Source organism: Nycticebus coucang, chromosome X, assembly GCF_027406575.1.
Source record: "Nycticebus coucang isolate mNycCou1 chromosome X, mNycCou1.pri, whole genome shotgun sequence".
Lineage (NCBI taxonomy): Eukaryota > Metazoa > Chordata > Mammalia > Primates > Lorisidae > Nycticebus > Nycticebus coucang.
In genome coordinates this window covers 62,574,196-62,591,150 of record NC_069804.1, presented here as the reverse complement: position 1 = coordinate 62,591,150, position 16,955 = coordinate 62,574,196, and the positions used below count along the sequence as shown (strand labels likewise).

At 42.8% G+C, this 16,955-nt stretch overlaps 1 protein-coding gene and 2 pseudogenes across 2 annotated transcripts; 1 reads left to right on the top strand and 2 right to left on the bottom strand.

Moving 5' to 3' along the window:
* The window catches only part of LOC128576835 (inter-alpha-trypsin inhibitor heavy chain H6-like), a 36,764-nt pseudogene extending 21,649 nt beyond the window's left edge, over window positions 1–15,115 (top strand).
* On the bottom strand, window positions 7,212–7,917 carry LOC128577140 (3-keto-steroid reductase/17-beta-hydroxysteroid dehydrogenase 7-like). The gene has a single exon (XM_053579198.1). The coding sequence runs from the start codon at window positions 7,900–7,902 to the stop codon at window positions 7,294–7,296; it is 609 nt and encodes a 202-aa protein (XP_053435173.1). The 5' UTR covers window positions 7,903–7,917; the 3' UTR covers window positions 7,212–7,293.
* LOC128577914 (cyclic AMP-dependent transcription factor ATF-4-like) lies at window positions 10,166–11,456 on the bottom strand (annotated as a pseudogene). The gene has a single exon (XR_008377649.1). The product of XR_008377649.1 is annotated as a cyclic AMP-dependent transcription factor ATF-4-like (transcript).
* Window positions 15,116–16,955: the final 1,840 nt, after the last annotated feature.

The following is a 16,955-nucleotide window of genomic DNA, read 5'->3' as shown; positions in this document are numbered from 1 at the left end:
CACATCATAATCAATTTCACTAAAGTTAATATGAAGGAGAAAATTCTGAAAGCTGCCAGATGAAAGAAAACCATTACCTACAAGGGGAAGAATATCAGAATAACTGCAGATCTCTCTGCCGAGACCTTTCAAGCTAGAAGAGGATGGTCATCGACTTTTAATCTCCTAAAACACAATAACTTTCAACCCAGGATCCTGTACCCAGCTAAACTGAGCTTCATTTATGACGGAGAAATTAAATACTTCAACGACATTCACATGTTGAAGAAATTTGCCACAACTAAACCAGCTCTCCAGGACATTCTTAGACCTATCCTCCATAAAGGCCAGCATAATCCTCCACCACAAAAGTAAACCCACCCCAAAAATTTTTGATCAAATTCCAACTTCCACAGTCGCAAAAGGATTAAAAATGTCCACCGGTCTCTCGAAAGGCTTATCAATACTCTCAATTAATGTGAATGGTTTAAATTGTCCTCTAAAGAGGCATAGGTTGGCGGACTGGACACGTAAACTCAAGCCAGATATCTGCTGCATCCAAGAATCGCATCTTACATTAAAAGACAGATATAGACTCAAGGTGAAGGGATGGTCATCTATATTCCAGGCAAATGGAAAGCAGAAAAAAGCAGGCGTTGCAATCCTGTTCGCAGATGCAATAGGCTTTAAACCAACCAAAATAATTAAGCATAAGGATGGACACTTCATATTTGTTAAAGGTAATACTCAATATGATGAGATCTCAATTATCAATATTTATGCACCCAACCACAACGCACCTCAATTTATAAGAGAAACTCTAACAGACATGAGCAACTCAATTTCCTCCACTTCCATAGTAGTTGGAGATTTCAACACCCCTTTAGCAGTCCTGGATAGATCCTCCAAAAAGAAGCTAAGCTAAGCAATTTTAGATTTAAACTCAACCATTCAACATCTGGACTTAACAGACATCTACAGACCATTTCATCCCAAAAAAACTGAATACACATTCTTGTCATCAGCCCACGGAACATACTCCAAAATCGACCACATCCTAGGCCACAAATCTAACCTCAGCAAATTTTAAAAAATAGAAATTATTCCTTGCTTCTTCTCAGACCATCACGGAATAAAAGTTGAACTAAATAACAACAGGAACCTGCATACCCATACAAAAACATGGAAGCTAAACAACCTTATGCTGAAGGATACATTGGTTATAGACAAGATTAAGAAGGAAATCACCGTAATTTTGGAACAAAACAACAATCAAGACACGAATTACCAGAACCTCTGGGATACTGCAAAGGCAGTCCTAAGAGGGAAATTTATAGCACTGCAAGCCTTCCTCAAGAAAACGGAAAGAGAGGAAGTCAAAAACTTAATGGAACATCTCAAGCAACTGGAGAAAGAAGAACACTTCGACCACAAACGCAGCAGAAGTAAAGAAATAACCAAAATCAGAGCAGAATTAAATGAAATTGAAAACAAAATAATTATACAACAGATCAATAAATCCAAAAGCGGTTTTTTTGAAAAGATCAATAAAATAGATAAACCTTTGGCCAACCTAACCAGGAAAAAAAGAGCAAAATCTCTAATTTCATCAATCAGAAATGGTAATGATGAAATAACAACAGACCCCTCAGAAATTCAAAAAGTCCTTAACGAATACTACAAGAAACTCTACTCTCACAAATATGAAAATCTGAAAGAAATCAACCAATACCTGGAAGCACGCCACCTACCAAGACTTAGCCAGAACGAAGTGGAAATGTTGAACAGGCCTATGTCAAGTTCTGAAATAGCATCAACTATACAAAATCTCCCTAAAAAGAAAAGCCCAGGACCAGATGGCTTTAACGTCAGAATTCTACCAAACATTTAAAGAAGAACTAGTACCCATACTACTAAACCTCTTCCAAAATATAGAAAAAGAAGGAATATTACCCAGCACATTCTACGAAGCAAACATCACCTTGATCCCCAAACCAGGGAAAGACCCAACAAGAAAAGAAAATTATAGACCAATATCACTAATGAATATAGATGCTGAAATACTCAGTAAGATCCTAACGAACAGAATCCAACAACACATCAAGAAAATTATACACCATGACCAAGGCGGATTTATCCCAGGGTCTCAAGGCTGGTTCAATATACGTAAATCTATAAACGTAATTCAACACATAAACAAACTTAAAAATAAAGACCATATGATTCTTTCAATTGATGCAGAAAAATCGTTTGATAATATCCAGCATCCCTTCATGATCAGAGCACTTAAGAAAATTGGTATAGAAGGGACATTTCTTAAACTAATAGAGGCCACCTACAGCAAACCCACAGCCAATATCATATTGAATGGAGTTAAATTGAAATCATTTCCACTTACATCAGGAACCAGGCAAGGTTGCCCATTGTCTCCATTGCTCTTTAACATTGTAATGGAAGTTTTAGCCATTGCAATTAGGGAAGAAAAGGCGATCAAGGGTATCCACATAGGGTCAGAAGAGATCAAACTTTCACTCTTCACAGGTGATATGATCGTATATCTGGTAAACACTAGGGATTCTACTACAAAACTCTTAGAAGTGATCAAGGAATATAGCAATGTCACAGGCTACAAAATCAACACCCATATATCTGTAGCCTTTATATATACCAACAGTAACCAAGCCGAGCAAACAGTCAAGGACTCTATTCCTTTCACAGTAGTGCCACAGAAGATGAAATATTTGGGAGTATACCTAACAAAGGACGTGAGAGATCTCTACAAAGAGAACTATGAAACTCTAAGAAAATAAATAGCCGAAGATGTTAACAGATGGAAAAACATACCATGCTCATGGCTGGGAAGAATCAACATTGTTAAAATGTCCATACTGCCCAAAGCAATATATAACTTTTATGCAATTCCTATTAAAGCTCCATTGTCATACTTTAAACATCTTGAAAAAATAATACTTCGTTTTATATGGAATCAGAAAAAACCTCGAATAGCCAAAACATTACTGAGCAATAAAAACAAAGCGGGAGGAATCACACTACCAGACCTGAGACTGTACTATAAATCCATAGTGATCAAAACAGCATGGTACCGGCACAAGTAGATGAGAAAAAGCAGAGAAGTAGATGTCTGGAACAGAATAGAGAACCAAGAGATGGATCCAGCTACTTAGCGTTATTTGATCTTTGACAAGCCAGTTAAAAACATTCAGTGGGGAAAAGATTCCCTATTTAACAAATGGTGCTGGGTAAACTGGCTGGCAACCTGTAGAAGACTGAAACTGAAACCACACCTTTCACCATTAACTAAGATAGACTCTCACTGCATAAAAGATTTAAACTTAAGACATGAAACTATAAAAATACTTGAGGAAAGTGCAGGGAAAACTCTTGAAGGAATCGGCCTGGGTGAATATTTTATGAGGAGGACTCCCCAGGCAATTGAAGCAGTATCAAAAATACACTACAGGGACCTGATCAAACTAAAAAGCTTCTGCACAGCCAAGAACATAGTGAGTAAAGCAAGCAGACAGCCCTCAGAATGGGAGAAAACATTTCCAGGTTATACCTCCGATAAAGGTCTAATAACCAGAATCCACAGAGAATTCAAACGTATTAACAAGAAAAGAACACGTGACCCCATCTCAGGGTGGGCAAGGGACTTGAAGAGAAACTTCTCTAAAGAAGACCGACGCAAAATCTACAAACACATGATAAAAAGCTCATCATCCTTAATCATCAGAGAAATGCAAATCAAAACTACTCTGAGATATCACCTAACCCCAGTAAGAGTAGCCCACATAACAAAATCCCAAAACCAGAAATGTTGGCGTGGATGTGGAGGAAAGGGCACACTTCTACACTGCTGGTGGGAATGCCCACTAATACGTTCCTTCTGGAAGGATGTTTGGAGAATACTTAGAGACCTAAAAATAGACCTGCCATTCGATCCTATAATTCCTTTACTAGGTTTATACCCAGAAGACCAAAAGTCACAATATAACAAAGACATCTGTACCAGTATGTTTATTGCAGCCCAATTCATAATTGCTAAGTCATGGAAGAAGCCCAACTGCCCATCGACCCACGAATGGACTAGTAAATTGTGGTACATGTATACCGTGGAATCCTATGCAGCCTTAAAGAAAGATGGAGACTTTACCTCTTTCATGTTTACCTGGATGGAGCTGGAACATATTCTTCTTAGCAAAGTATCTCAGGAATGGAAGAAAAAGTATCCAATGTACTCAGCCCTACTATGAGGCTAAATTATAGCTTTCACATGAAGACTATAACCCAACTGTAGCACAAGAGTATGGGGAAAGGGCCAAGGAAGGGGAAGGGAGGGGGGAGGTTTTGGTGGAGGAAGGGTAATGGGTGGGGCCACATCTATGTGCATCTTAGAATGGGTACAGGTGATTGCACTAATGTACACAGCTATGATTTAACAATAAAATAAAAAAAAAATTCAGAAAATTAATGACAGAGAAAACATTGTTATAAAGCCAGAGGAAGAAAGCATCTTACCCATAGAGGAACAAGTATGTGAATTACATCAGACTTGTCTTTATAAACCATGGGAGGAAGAAGAGAGTGGAGTAAAGTATTTCAAGTGTTGAAGGAAAAAAAAAAAAAAACCCACCAGCTTAGAATTCTGTATACATCAAAATTATCTCTCAAAACTGAAAGAGAAATAAAGCCTTTCTCAAACAAACAAACATTGAGGGAATTGTCACCTTTAGACTTGCTTGTCAAGAAATGGTCAAAGAAGTTCTTTAGAGAAGGAAAGTGGTATACCTGAGATACTTCAATCTGAAAAATGAAAGGAAGAGTGTTAGAGAAAGAATAAACGGGGGTAAAACAAAACATTTTATTTCTCTTATTAACTGATTTAACAGATGATATTCCATTCAAACATATTATTCCATAATAATAATAGCAACAATATTTTCCGTGAACCTGGTTTATGGATATGTGAAATTAATGACAATGATATTTTAAGGGATAAGAGTAAATAATTGGAAACAGTCTGTTACAAGGTACTTGCACCATGCATAAAGCTGTATAGTGTTATTTGAAGATGGACTTGGATTAGTTGTAAATGTATATTGCAAATTCTAGGGCAACCACTAAATTTTTTTTAAATGTACTGAATAGGCTAGGTGTTGAGAGACAATGGGACTATGTAAAATTCTCAATTAAGAATGTAAGAGAAAAATAGGAATAAAGAATAATAAAAATGAATAAAAATATTTACAAATATGGCAAATATTTTTTAAATAATAATGTTTATTCATCATTGATACACATGGAGTTTCTTTTAGTGTAAGGAATTGTATTGCTTCCGTAACAGATTGTAACAAATTTAGCATTTTATTTATGATCTCTCAGTTCCCCAGGTCAGAAGCCCAGCAAAGCCCGACTGGTTTCTGGGCTCAGGGTTCCAAAGCTATGGAGGCTCTAGGTGGAATTTGGCTCCAAGTTCGCATGGGCCCTTAGTAGAAACCAGGTCTTGCCACGGTAGGTCCAAGGTCCCCATTTTCTTGCTATTTATCATCTGGCAGGAGGTAGCATCCTCAGCTTCTAAAGGTCAGCCACTATCCCCTGGCATGTGGCCAAGGTAGTTTGCTCTTTCACGGTCCACAGGTGAGTATCTGCTGCAGCTTCAAATCTGACTTGATTTCTGCTACTTCTTTTCTGTTTTTAAGGTTTCATATGATTACACTTGGATAATCTCCCTATCTTAAGATCAGCTGTGCCATGTCACAGTGCAATCTTGACATTAACCCTGGGCAAATATTACAGGGGACATTTTAATTCTGCCTATTACAGCAATGAAGTAAGGCTCCAAATTATTTTTACCTGGTTACTAACCAGTTGTCCCAAAGTTATTTTGAATAAGTCACTGATACTACCAATTTGTTTGGTTGTTTGAAATTTAAATTTCTGGATAATTCAGAAATGTTTATGATTGGAGAAGAACTCAGCCCCTACCCTTCTCCCACTCCAACTCCTTTAAGGACAAGAGGTCAGTATTTGACAACTCTAACGCTAGATATAAGAATAGTCCTATTCATGGGCAGGACCCATAGGCTCTATATGAAAGGTTTGAGGCTCAGTTGCCATTTAAGGAAATAAAGTCAGTGAATATTCAGGTGTGTGGCTGTTCCATACAGGGCTCACCCTGTGGAAATGAGGGAAGGGTCTGGATTTCGAAGGTTCATGCTCATTAAAAGCTAACATATAAGTTTTGAATTGTGTTTGTAACATTTGGGACTTGTCATTTTTCTGAATCTGATTGTCATAGAAATATTGTTTCTTTCCCATTCTCCTAATTCTCTTCTTCTAGAATGAGTATTAGAAGCATTTTGGGATGCCTCGATCCATCATCCATATGTTCACTGCAACATCCTCAAAACCCAACAGTGCCTGACATGTAGTCAAGGCTCAATACATATCTGTGGGGGAAAAAATGAATTATATATATTGAATCCATCTTGGAAATTAGAATAAATGCACTGAGTAAAGGCAAAAAATCAAGCATCTCCCGGGGCCAACTTCTTAGCAGTTGAATCTTCCAACCTAGTAGCCAAGCTCACATACAAAAATAATGAAATCTGGAATTATTTCATGACAGGAACCAATTGTTGAGGTATACCACTTGGGAATAGAGAGGGGGCACACTACTTGGGAATATGGGGAGGGAGCTGTGATTTGTTCCCTATTTTGAGGAAATTAGTTAAAATGTCTCAAAGTATATGTAAAGCACCACCATAGAGAGACATTGTCAGTGACATGAAATCAGGACTTAATTCATGTTTAAATCCTCCTTTTGTGTAATTTACATAGAATAGAATTAAATGAGTTTGTGTTGACTGTGCATCTACTAGGACATAATCTCACATTCTGCAAGGTAGTCAGTGATAGCCATGTTTTATGTCACTGGTCCCGAACCTTTTCAGCACCAGGGACTGCGTTCATGGTGACCCTAACCTGCTTTTTCAGTTCCAGTAAGTTTTGGTAAAATTTTTCAGCAGCGTCTTCCTCTAGGTCCATCTTCTGGGCTGTTATGTAATTGCTACCAAAGCCAGTGGTGGCGCTCATATAGTTGGTCAAAAGATTGAGAGACGGTGTCAAAGTGAAAGCATTTGCAAAAAAAGCGAAGCAGCCATATGATGGGTATCAACAGCGTCCATACAGAAGGAGGTAGAATTCCAAATGTCAAATTGGTTAGTACTGTACCTGGGCATACCATGCTGGAATACAGATCCCTCTGGTTGAAGTTCCTATTGAAAGCCACATTCAGAAGGTCAGTGGCATATTTGGAAGAGCTATAGGGTTCTTGGCCTTTGCTGTGCTGGAAGTCCTCAGGCCGAAATTAGATTTCCTTGCATTGCAAGATGATGTCCAAATGAGCCAAGATGGATGGTCACTGTGACACAGGAGCGGTTCCAGTTCCCAAATCAGGATAAAGTGGCCAAAGACATTAGTTTCAAACGCCTCCTGGAACCCATCAGCAGTGATGTTGTTATCCTGGGTCAGCAGTTCTTCAGCTGTGGAGAACATATGAATCACTTTTCTTGAAAAGAGGCCAGAGAAAAGTGCTCTGATATTTAGTTGTGGATTAGGCATGATCTCAGCCTTTAGATATACAAAGTCCAGTCTCTGAAACCTTTGCTTAAGTTCCTTGGAGGCCCGGAATACTGACTGCAGGTTGCTGACATCCACCTGCACGATGGTGACTTCGGCGGTGGGATGAGAGGCCAGCAGAGTGGCTCGGACACCTTCCGCTTTGTTCACATTCCTGCACACCAAACACAGACGAATCTCATCGTTTTCCACCAGCAGCTGCTTGCAGAGGGCCAGGCCAATTCCACTGCTCACTCTGGTGATCAAAACCACCGTCCTCATCTTCGCAAACCCCCAAGGCCAGTCAAATATGGCAGATATTAATCCCCCTATATCAGTAACAATTATAAACATAAATATACCAATTAAAAGACAAAGACTCTCAGGATGGATAACAAAAAAAGACCCAACTGTCTATTGTTTACAAGGAACTCACCCTAAGTATGAAGACACAGATCGAAAGTAAAGGGACATACAGAAAGACATACTGTGCTAACATCAGAAAGGGAGGGAATGGGAGAGAGGTGAAGAATAAAAATCTACTTATTGAGTACAATGTAATCACTATCCTAGTGGTGAGTACACTAAAAGCCCTGACAATTTATCCATGTAACAAAAAACATGTGTACCTCCTAAATCTATTGAAATAAAAAAGTAGGGTGTAACTTCACAGAAAAGAAAAAGAGGGAAAGATAAACCATGCTGACGCAACTCAAAAGAAAGCTGAGGTAGCTATATTAATTTCAGAGAAAGCAGACTTGAGAGCAAGGAAATTATTAGTGATAAACAGGCACGTAATATAATAATAAACGCATCAATTCTCCAAGAAGATGTAACAATCCTTAATGTGTATGTACCTAGAATCAGAGCACCAAAATACATAAGTTTAAAACTGATAGAACTGGAAGGCAAAAGTAAATGAATCCACTATTATAGCTAAAGACTTCACCATCCTTCTATCGGTAACTGACAGATCCAGCAGGCAGAATATCGTAAGGACATAGTTGAACTGAACAGCACCATTAATCAACTGGATCTAACGGACATTTCTACTTTATTCAACAACAGCAGAATACATGTTCTTCTCAAGTTCACATGGGACATTTATCAAGATAGACCAAATTCTGGACCATAAAACATACTTTAACAACTTTAACAGAATATAAGATTTACAACGTATGCTCTCAGACCAAGTGGAATTAAATTAGAAATCAATAAAACAAAGATAGCTGGGAACTCTCAACACACTGGAGATCAAATAAAACACATCTAAAAACATAACCTGTTCCTGGTTGACAAGAGGTTCTGAGCTCTAGGCCCCCTAGGTCCTCACGTTCCTACTGCTGTTCTCAGGAAAGGCTATCCTCTTAAGTCTCAGCCCTCTTGATGGAAACAAAAAAATATTGTGCTTAGCTCCCTTTTCCAGGCTGTATGACTTATCCCCTGAGCTCTCTCTGTGGTGGGAAAGACTGTGACCCAGTGAGAAGCATTAAAGAGTTTTCCTATCAGTTTAAGGTGCAGTGAAAGGTAGGTCTCAATTATCCTTCCTGTGGTCTGAAATCCATACCTATCTAAAGGATTGCAGGTATAATTTGTGCTTAGGATTACTGGATTTAACACCTCCCAAAGGTGGATTTGAGTCCCTGGTCTATCAATGACTAGCTGTGTGGCCTTCAGCAGGTCACATCACCTCTCTGAGCCTCAGTGTCATCACCTATAAAATGCTGACAATAGTAGTACTTTCTTCGTTAGTTTGCTATGAGGATTCAATGAGCTGATGCACCTAAAGTGTTTAGCAGAGTGCCTGGAGCATAGCAAGTATCCTATAAATGGTACCTTACACTTGATCCTACATACTCTATTCCCTAAACTCCTATGTGCATAGACCTATGCTAAGTATTGTCGTATAGAAGGGAGACAACCAGTATCCTAAGCCCTGCTCTCAGAGGGCTCAATATCCAGATGGAGGGTAAAAGTATTTCACCTAAGATAGTCAGCAAATATCTGGTACAGAAAATATCTGAAAGAGGAGGGCATGTGTGGGTCAGGGCAGGCAACTCAAGGAAGAACTTTCTAAAGGAGCAACTGAAAGAACAGTGAAGATAAGAATAAATAAAGACAAAGTTGGAGGGTATGCTATCTAATGGGCACAACAAGATCAAAGCTATGGAGGTGAACTGGAATCTAGGTTATCTAGGGACCAGTGAGAAGACTAGCCTGGAAGAAAACAGAGGGTGAAGGAGAAGAGCAGATTAGAACAGAAGCAAAACACGAGAAGTCACTAAAACTCAGCCGTAAAGACCTGGAATCATTAAGCTCCGAAACTTTAGGGTTCTGGAATCACTGAATCCTGGGTCTTGGGGTCCAGCAACCATAGTGCACGCAGACCCTAGGGCTCTGAAAACATAGAGTTTGAACCTTTTGTGAGAGATTCAATACAACTTTCTTTTTTTTTTTTTTTCACTACAAAATAATTTATTGTAACACATAGCTTCAGCAAGGGGGACTCCTATGTACAAGCACACAACACTCCTGACTGCCCTAACTAGAGGACCCTTTTCTTCTCCCTCGCTTTGCGGACCTCTTCAATCAAATCTTTCAGGTACTGGATCTCCTTGGCCAGGGAATCTGCCTTCTCTTTCAGAGCCTCATTCTTCATTTCCAGCTCTTTGCGTTCACCAGCAAGGGCTTCCTGTTCTGCTCTCTTCTTCTGGCAGTACCTAGTGGCCGCAGTCTTGTTTTGATCCATTTTTTCCAGCTCCGTATCCAGCTTCTCACCCTTTACTTTTGCTGCTACTATTTTCTCTCTGGGAGGGTCGTAAGTTTTGGGGCGAACAGAGCCACAGAGGACACCTGGAGATGGCAGGCTCCTATTTGGAGAGCCCCTGGAGGTAGAAGGGTTATGCTGGGGAGAGCCCAGATAGGACTCCGCGATCATACAGATGCCACTGTCATTATCTGAGGGGTTGTCTTCCTTCTTTACACACTGAGGAATCATCGTAATGTAAGCAGTAGAGTCTGGCTTTCTATCTCCTTCAGAGATATCCACTTTGCTGTCCAGCTCTAAACTAAAGGAATGATCTGGAGTAGAGGACAGGACCCCTGGGGATAGGGAAAGAGGTGGCAGGAAAGTGAAGGGGACAACCCGATCGGTTTTTGTTAAAATTTCTGGGAGATGGACGATTGGGTTCACTGCTGGGGGGTGGGGGGGCTTCTTATTAGTCTCCTGGGCTAGGGGAGTAAAGAGATCACACGTGTCATCCAATGTGGCCAAAAGCTCATCTGGCATGGTTTCCAGGTCATCTATACCCAATAGGGCATCAAAGTCAAACTCCTTTGGATCCATTTTCTCCAACATCCAATCTGTCCCAGAGAAGGCATCCTCCTTGTCATGAAGTTGAAGCACTGACCAACGCATCCACAGCCAGCCATTCAGAGGAGCCCACCTTAGCCTTGTCACTGGATAACCCATGAGGTTTGAAGGGCTTGGCCACATCCAGGTAATCATGTAAGATATTTAGTCTTTCTTCAGCCCCCAAACCAGACCGGTCGAAGGGGGATATCAAGTCCCCCACCAACACCTCGCTGCTCAGGAAGCTCATCTTGGTCATGTTGTGGGGCTTTGCTGAAATCCAGGAATGTGCTTAATTCAAAGGCGTCTTTGTCAGTTACAGCAATGCTGCTGCTGGATGCTGTGAGAAGCTCCATGGCTTAAGCTGCTGTGGGTTGCTGCTGCAGAGCCTGGTGCTGCTGCCGCCTCTGCAAAGGCCAACGCTGCTGCAGGCACTACTGCCTCTAATACGCCATGGTGGCTGTGGACCCTGCAGAAGGGGAGGAGGGAAGGATGAACTGTGGAGAAACTGCATCTACAGGTGGGTGCAGCAGAAATGCTGGGTTTTTTTTGTTGTTGTTGTTTGTTTGTTTTGAGACAGAGTCTCAAGCTGTCATCCTGGGTAGAGGTGTAGTGGCGTCACAGCTCACAGCAACCTCAAACTCTTGGGCTCAAGCAATTCTCTTGCCTCAGCCTCCCAAGTAGCTGGGACTACAGGCGCCCGCCACAGCACCCAGCTATTTGTTGTTGTTGTTGTTATTGTTGTTTAGCAGGCCCGGACCGGGTTCGAACCTGCCAGCCCCAGTGTATGTGGCTGGTGCCCTAACCGCTGAGCTACAGGTGCCCAGCCAGAACTTTCTTCATGACAGAAATGCTCGAAAATTCTGGGCTATGTAATACAGCAGCACTGACCATATGTGGTTCTTGAACACTTGCAATGTGGCTACTGCAAGTGAAGAAGTGAACTTTTAAAATTTTCTTCAATTTTATCTAATTTACACTTAAATTTAAATAGCTACATGTGGCTAGTAGCTACCATGTTGTATAGTGCTGTTCTAGGCCTTGAACTATAAATCCCATAGAGTAGTTTCACCTGAGAATGCTAGAGTCACAGAATGCTACAGTCAGAAGGTCTTAAAACCATACAACACTTAGACCTTAGTGCCTTGTATAGGAAGAGTCTTTCAGTCTCATGGACAAACCCTGTACCATCCCCTTCATTTTATCTATATCCCATAGACTAAAAAGGCCATGAATGTGATCCTCAGTGACCTGTGGGCCAATGACTACTTCAACATCATCTTCTTTTCTGACATGGTTAATATCTAGAAATATCGAGGCTTAATCCAGGCTACTAACCAGAATACCCACAGTGCCATGGATTACTTGGGTCACATGGAAGCTGACGGTTACAAGTATTAGACCTATGTACCCAAATGGGCATGGTGTGGTGATGTGGGAAATTCCTGAAACCATCTCTTCATTCCCCCATCCTCCTTACCTCTCACAGAACCTGAAATATCACTACTACATTTTATACAAAGAAGTCCCTCCATCCAGAGTTCCCTTTCCTTGTGGAACAGGCAGAGCCGATTCCCTATGTATCTTAGTACACATTTCTCTTTGGAACTGAGTTTCTTCCTCTTTAAAGTAAAACTTCAGAAGAATTTCCTAAGAATTTTCAAAAATGAGTAATCTACATATTTATTTCCAAGCATTTGACTAAGATGCTGTGCCAATTCTGGCTTTTGACCCATCCTCTCTCAGACAGAAGTCTCCCCCACCCACCACCTCCCATCGACTCAACCCTTTCTTCCCTTGCAGCAAGAGTGTGTGGGTTCTATCTGTGAGTAGCTGCCAATTTGACTAGGGAATGAGGCAGCTCCACCCCACCCCACCCCCAGGGAATAGGCGAAAAACAGGCTGAGACAGGGAATGATAAAAGCCAAGGACATGTGGGCTCCACTGTCAGATCTCAGGGAGCTTGGGTGGGGGTGGGGGAGTTGGGCAGAAGCAGCAGACACAGCCTGAGCAAAGATGAAGAGATATGGCTGAGCCTGGGAGGCCAATGAGGTGCCCAGTGTATCTGCAATAGAGGTAGAAGTGACCAGAGAAGATGGTCTCACAATCTGCTCCCCAATTAGGGACCGACATCAATGCAGCTCTGTGGGAAGCTTCTTCAGTGCTGAACCATAGCAACCAGGAGCCTGGGAGGGGCCCCAATGTGGGGAGGATCTCTCTTATCATCTTCCTGACAGATGGGGAACCCACGACTGGAGTGACAACCCCTAGCATTATCCTCTCCAACATCCATCAGGCTCTAGGCCACAGGGTATCCCTTTTCAGTTTGGCCTTTGGGGATGATGCTTGCTTCCCACTGCTGTGTCACCTGTCTGTGGAGAACCAGAGAGTAGTCCAGTTCATATAGGAGGACCCTGATGCAGCCCTACATCTGGAGGGCCACTACAAGGAGATTTCCAGGCCTCTGCTGGCATATGTGTGTCTGGCCTACCTGGGTGGCTTGGTTGGAGCCTCCTCTTGGGTCTTTCCCCCCAACTACTTTGCTAGCTCAGAGCTGGTGGTTGCAGGCCTGGTGGAGCCAGGTGAGCAGGAGCTAGATATCTGTCTGGCAGCCCGTGGCCCCAACGGCCAGCTTCTTGCGGCCCACCACAGTAAAGTGGCCACCAAACACAGCCAGAAGGCCTTTGGTTGCCCAGAGGAGCCAGCTCCCAATGTGGCCCATTTCATATTCCGCCTCTGGGCCTATGTCACTGTTGGAAAGCTTCTGGAGACATGCTTCCAAGCCCGTGACACCACCACTCATCACCTGTTGGCTGCCAAACTCCTCAACCTGTCCCTTGAATACAACTTTGTCACACCTCACATTTCACTGGTCATGCTGTAGCCCAAGGAGGACAGTCAGAAGGCCAGGGTGCAGACAGCTGTGCCGTCATGGACCATCATGCCCTCACCCAGCAGCAGACATGTCTAGGAGCAGGCACACCTCAATGAGCCTTGGTACCCAAAGTCTCCCCAAAATCAAGGTCCAAAAACCCAAATTTCTATTAATCCTCCACTAGTACTGCCTCTACCGAGAAGATGCCCACTTCCAAGGAGTTGTAGTCAATGGGCCAGAGCCCTAGTACCCTACCAACTTCCCAAAACCCAGACCAGCAGCCCAACTGGATTCTAGCACCTTGGTCCAGCCCACTCTCAGGACAAAATCTTCTGTCCTTACACCCTCAAATTCCGGTGTTCTATTGCCTCTCAATCCCAGAACTCTATCATCCCCGAATCCTGGCATCGTATTACCCATGAATTCCAAGATGCCATCCTGGCACCCAAGCCCAGCCCAAAGCTGACAATATGAAACATGTTACTCCACTCTATTTCAAACCCAGTGCTCCATCACACCCCCACCCTGGGGTAGGCACTGCACAGTCTCCCAAAAGCTTACCCCAGCCCATACCTTGCGGCTCCACACTTCAGCTCCCCAAGCTCCCACGATGCACTATAGCTAGGGTTCCTGCTCCCCAAACTGCAGATCATCTGTAGCACCCCAGCCTTGGGTTCCTTTTACCCAAGACCCAAAATCCCATCACCTCTTAAACCTAGTGCCCCACCGTATGAAACTTCCACAAGCTTATTACTCTCCAAGCTTGTACACCCCAAACTCTACTTCCCCCTAAAACTGCTAGACCCAGGCTCCCATCTCCTTAGAGCCTAAGCACATTCCTTAATACTGTCTCAAGTCGCACAGGTCTCAGCAGTACTGTGACCACCTCCATCCTTGGAGAACCCCTTCCTACCCCATTTATTCCCACCTTGCCCACTGGAAGACTCTGGCATCAGCACGATCCGCTGCTGAGGCCTCAGGACACTAGGCAAGTCCTGGATTCATCTGGGCCAGGAGTCACAAGAATGGGCCTACCCAATATCTCCAGGCCTATGCTAGAAGGCAGCCCTCCAAACCTTCCAATCTTACTGCCTTCTAGCACCTTTTCTGAGGCCGTCAGTCTGCTCCTTCTCCCTAAGGATCTTTAGCTGCTGTCTGAGTCAATGGTGGAGTACAAGTTAGTGGAGTCCTTGAACCCACCAGCTTTCTATACCATCTTCACTTCTGATGAACATGGCAAATCCCCCAGGCAAGAAATCAAGCCATGAGGGGGAGGTATGGATGGACAGCACCAGGAGCTGGGAGTCTAAAAGTCTCATGCAGACTCTAGTGATAGGACAGCTGCTTGTTTGCTTGCTTTGAGACTTTGGGCCAGTTACTTTATTTCTCTATGCCTCAGTACATAGGCACAGAATTAGAGGCTTTGGGAAATGAGGGATGTTAAGACCGGGAAGACTAAGCAGAAATAAATTGGCCAACCTGTAGCTTTGACATTAATTTTGTTGGACAAGAGAATTGATGATGCTTCCCAAGCAGGGGATGGGTGCAGGAGTATAAATTGGAGCATTAGTAGGAAAGCCAGGTCTGCTTGATTTTTTTCTGTGCTCTGTGAACAGCCCGGCTTAATGAGAGAGGTAGAAAAATTGGGGAAGATGATGGAGATTATCTTTTATTTATTTAGAGACAGAATCTCACTATGTCACCCTCGGTAGAGTCCTGCGGCATCACAGCTCACAGCATCCTCAAACCCTTGGGCTTAAGAGATTCTCTTGCCTCAACTTCCCAAGTAGCTGGGACTACAGGCACCTGCCACAATGCCCAGCTATTTTTTTGTTGTTATTGCAGTTGTCATTGTTGTTTAGCTGGCCTGGCCCGGGCCCCCCAGCCTTGGTGCATGTGGCTGGCGCCGTAAGCACTGTGCCACGGGCGCTGAGCCAAGATTATCTTTAAATTTTACAAAGACTATAAAATAATAACAGTTAAAGTTTGTGAGCCTTTCTGTGTGCAGGTACTGCTCTACATATTGTACTTGCTGTCTTTCATTTAATCCTTACAAGAAACTATTAATACCCACATCTCACACATAGCGAAGGTGAAGTAACATGTTAAGTGTCACATAGCTAGTTACAGATTTGAATCCGTATGCTCTGGTCCTGGGGTGAAGGTGATTTGCCACTCCTAAGAGAAGTGTCTTCCTAAGAGAAGGAGTGACATTTTCTGGGTGGCCTAAGAGGGGATTAGAACCAGTTGAGGGTGTAATTAAGTCACAGGGATGCAAATTTGGGCATGACATCCTCCACATGCCTCTCTCCCTCACCACCTCCAATATCCCATCCATCTTTGGTTCCTGGCAACGTTACCTCTAATATATTTCCCAAAGCCATCCATTTCTCCCCACCCCAACTGTCACTATCCTGGGACAGAACACCATTGCCTCTCACTCCAAAACTGCTCTAACCTCCTCTATGTTCTTCCTGTTTCCTCTCCTGTCCTGCTACAGGCCATTCTCTCCTAGCAGCTAAAGAGATTTGTTAAAGACACAAATCTCTTCATGCCCTTTCTCTACTTAATCCTCATTAAGGGTTTCCTATAACACTTAGAATGAAATCCAAAGCCACAAGGCCCTGCATGATCAGTCCCCTACCCTCATCTCTCTGACCTCAACTTCTCCCACTCTCTGAACTCTAGCTCCACTGGTCTCTGCTCTGCTCCTCCAATGGGCGTCCTCTCGCACTTCTACTCAGGGACTTCTTTCAAGGTGTTCTCTCTGCTTGACAATCCCTGTCTTGCCTCTCCCTCCCTCTTCCTACTGACTTCATCCCTTCCATTGTCCCTGAACTCCAGCTCATGCTTTATATCTCAGCGCAGATCTCCTCACCTACCCTCCCCGTACAGGCTACTTCAGGTCTCTGTAACTCCCTCAGTCATTCTATTATTTTTTCTCATAGCATGTATTGCCTTTCGTGATTACATTTTTATTCATTCACCAGGTTAGAAACCATGCCTGTGTGTGTGTGTTTATTGCTATTGTTGTTGTTTACCACCATATCCCTGATGCATAATCAATGTCTGAATGAAGGAAGATCATAAGGTCCCAGTCCCAGAGGT